The 2,992-nt window shown below is 47.9% G+C and overlaps 1 protein-coding gene across 1 annotated transcript; it reads left to right on the forward strand.

The window, feature by feature from the left end:
• Window positions 1-459: 459 nt before the first annotated feature.
• Window positions 460-2,237, forward strand: LOC117328413. The gene is made up of 2 exons (XM_033885942.1): window positions 460-908; window positions 1,010-2,237. The coding sequence occupies exons 1-2, from the start codon at window positions 460-462 to the stop codon at window positions 2,235-2,237; spliced, it is 1,677 nt and encodes a 558-aa protein (XP_033741833.1).
• Window positions 2,238-2,992: the final 755 nt, after the last annotated feature.

Genomic DNA, 2,992 nt, shown 5'->3' on the forward strand with positions numbered 1-2,992 from the left:
AGAGGTCGCGATCTGCCAGAAGCACACCATGTGGAAGATCAGTTAATTGCTCCACCTAGTGAGCCTTACGGACAGAGACTCAAACTGGGATGGGTCATAATAGGTAAAGTATGCCTCGGAAGCGTTCATCAGACGCCCTTCATTACCAGTAATAAGACTTACACTTTTCAAAATGGACGCCCTTCTCTCATGAAGCCCTGCCCTAACTGTTTTGAGTTAAAGGGTTATAATCCTACACCTACCTTTCCAGTCTACATCAAGGGACCGAAAGACGACATACCAGGCTTGTCAGTAGAAGACAAGGAGTCTCTGCAGGTCATGTATTCCTGTATGACTAAGAATTCATATGGTAACTGGTCAGCACCTTCTTCCGTTCAAGCCAGACAGACCCAGGCTACCTAACAACAGACCTCAAGCATTTAGGAGATCCATGTCTTTGGATAGGAGTCTACTGAATTCATGGCCAAGATCTTACACGATGGACATGCAGAAATCGCTCCACAGCTGCAGGACGATGAAGAATGTTGGTACCTCCCACGTTTTGGCATTTACCATCCCAAGAAGCCTGAAAAGATAAGAGGCGTGTTCGACTCTTCTGCTCGGTGCGATGGCACCTCGCTCAATAGCGTACTGCTGACGGGACCAGATCTCGTGAACAGTTTACTCGGCGTACTTCTCAGGTTCCGCACTAAGCCAGTAGCCATTACAGGTGACATCGAGCAGATGTTTTACTGTTTTAAAGTCCATAAATCGCATAGGAACTTCCTTCGGTTCTTTTGGTACGAGGGCAACGACACAACCAATCAACTCATCGAGTACCGTATGACAGCACACGTTTTGGAAATGCGTCGTCACCTGCAATTGCAACTAACGGTCTCAGGCAAGCAGTTGAAGGAGCAGACGCTGATGTGAAGACATTTGTTAATCGTAACATCATTGATGAAACGAACTCAACAGACACTACAGAAGAATGGAAACATTAGGCTTCACAAGGTATAGCATCTAACAGCAGTGCTGTCCTGGAGGCAGTTAGTCCGGATGATCTTGCTGGAGATATCGTGAGTTTGGACCTGAACGTTGACTCTCCACCCCGTCAGAGAAGTCTTGGACTTTTCTGGAACCTCACAGGAGATTTCTTCACATTCAATTCGGACCTTGATGATAAGCCATATACCAGACGTGGGATCCTTGGGACTGTAAACGGTCTTTATGACCCTCTCGGCTTCGCAGCTCCGGTTATCCTAGAAGGGAAATTGCTATTCAGAGATCTCATCTCATCTCCAGTAGATTGGGATGACCCGCTTCCTGAAGTAAGACGATGTGACTGGGAATTGTGGAATAAATCTCTTAAGGAGCTGAACGACTGTCAGGTTCCGAGACCTTACTGTGAGACAGGCCTTCATGAAGGATCTATGCGACAGGTTCACTTATTCTGTGATGCTTCCAAGGATGCAATTGCGGCAGTAGCGTACTTCAGGATTGCCGAGGAGGAAGGGAGACCACAAGTCAGTTTCATTCTAGGGAAGGCAAAGGTTGCTCCTATGCACGGACATACCATTCCGCGACTCGAACTTTGTGCGGCAGTACTAGCGACTGAGCCCGGGCGGATCATCACCGATCAATTAGATGTTGACCCTAGTGATATCTATTACCATTCGGACAGCAACGTCGTATTGGGCTACATACACAATAGAGTGCGACGTTTCCACACATACGTAACCAATCGTGTCGATAGAATCCTGAATGTCAGCGAACCTACGCAATGGAAACACGTTCCAACCGACCTACATCCAGCGGACTTCGGCACTAGGTGTATTCCAGCACGTCAGCTATCAGGAAGCCAATGGTTGAAAGGTCCATCGTTTCTCCTCGATTGTGAGTTTCTTACCGAACAGGAATTCCCCCTGGTCACTCCGCAGACTGACGCTGAAGTTCGGGCTGTGGTCACACTTAAGTCGTTGACTTGTGCAAACAACATCTCCCTTTGTTCAGACAGATTCGAGAGGTTTTCTAACTGGACGTGTCTTACTCGTGCCATTGGTAACCTACTCTCGCGTGCTCAGCGCATCAAAACCAGGGAGGGAAATGTCGATCCCAAGAAGGGGAGTGTTGAAAGCAAACTTATTCAGAATCACTCCAAACGAAGTCTTCCCCAAAGAGATTCGGAACTTACAGGATTCCAAACCTGTCCCTCGAGACAGCCAAATCTCCGCTATTTTGCCTTATCTGGACTATGAAGGAGTTTTAAGGGTAGGAGGCCGTTTGAACAAGTCCGGATATAGTTCCTTGGAGAAGAATCCGGTCATTCTTCCTGGAAAGTGCCACACCGCGATGCTCATCATTCGATACTATCACGAAAAGGTTCATCATCAGGGCAGACATATAACGGAAGGGGCTGTTCGTGCAGCGGGCTTTTGGATCACCGGTTCGAAACGATTGATATCGTCATTCATCCACCGTTGCGTTAGATGCCAAAGACTTCGAGGATAAACTGCTGTGCATTTGATGGCGGATCTGCCCCAAGGTCGTCTCGAGTCATCTCCCCTTTCACATATGTCGGCGTAGATGTGTTCGGACCTTGGTATGTTGTCTCACGTCGCACTAGAGGAGGTCAATCCCGACCTAAACGCTGGGCATCGCTCTTCACATGCTTAGTTACAAGAGCGATACACATAGAGGTTCTGGAAGAAATGACATCGTCTTCGTTCATAAACGCTCTACGTAGATTCACGTCCATCCGTGGTCCAGTCAAGGAGTTTCGCTCGGACAGAGGAACCAACTTCGTGGGATGTACAGACGCCATTGGAATCGATGCCATTAATGCCGAGAACGTCAAGATGACCAATACGCGGAGTTTGTGAGAGGATGATCGGTACGACACGCAGAATCTTGGATTCGATGTTGCTCGACATACAAGGGAAAGCCCTTTCACACGAAGTTCTTATGGCGGAGGTTGCAGCCATAGTAAACTCTAGACCCATTGTGGCTGTTT

Source organism: Pecten maximus, chromosome 5, assembly GCF_902652985.1.
Source record: "Pecten maximus chromosome 5, xPecMax1.1, whole genome shotgun sequence".
Lineage (NCBI taxonomy): Eukaryota > Metazoa > Mollusca > Bivalvia > Pectinida > Pectinidae > Pecten > Pecten maximus.

What these genes read in the sequence shown, in the direction of transcription:
- LOC117328413 (XM_033885942.1), top strand. Translation starts at nt 460, where the DNA reads ATGGCCAAGATCTTACACGATGGACATGCAGAAATCGCTCCACAGCTG. An exon ending in TTGAAGGAGCAGACGCTGAT is followed by an intron (nt 909 to 1,009) that starts GTGAAGACATTT and finishes AGCATCTAACAG; the next exon opens with CAGTGCTGTCCTGGAGGCAG.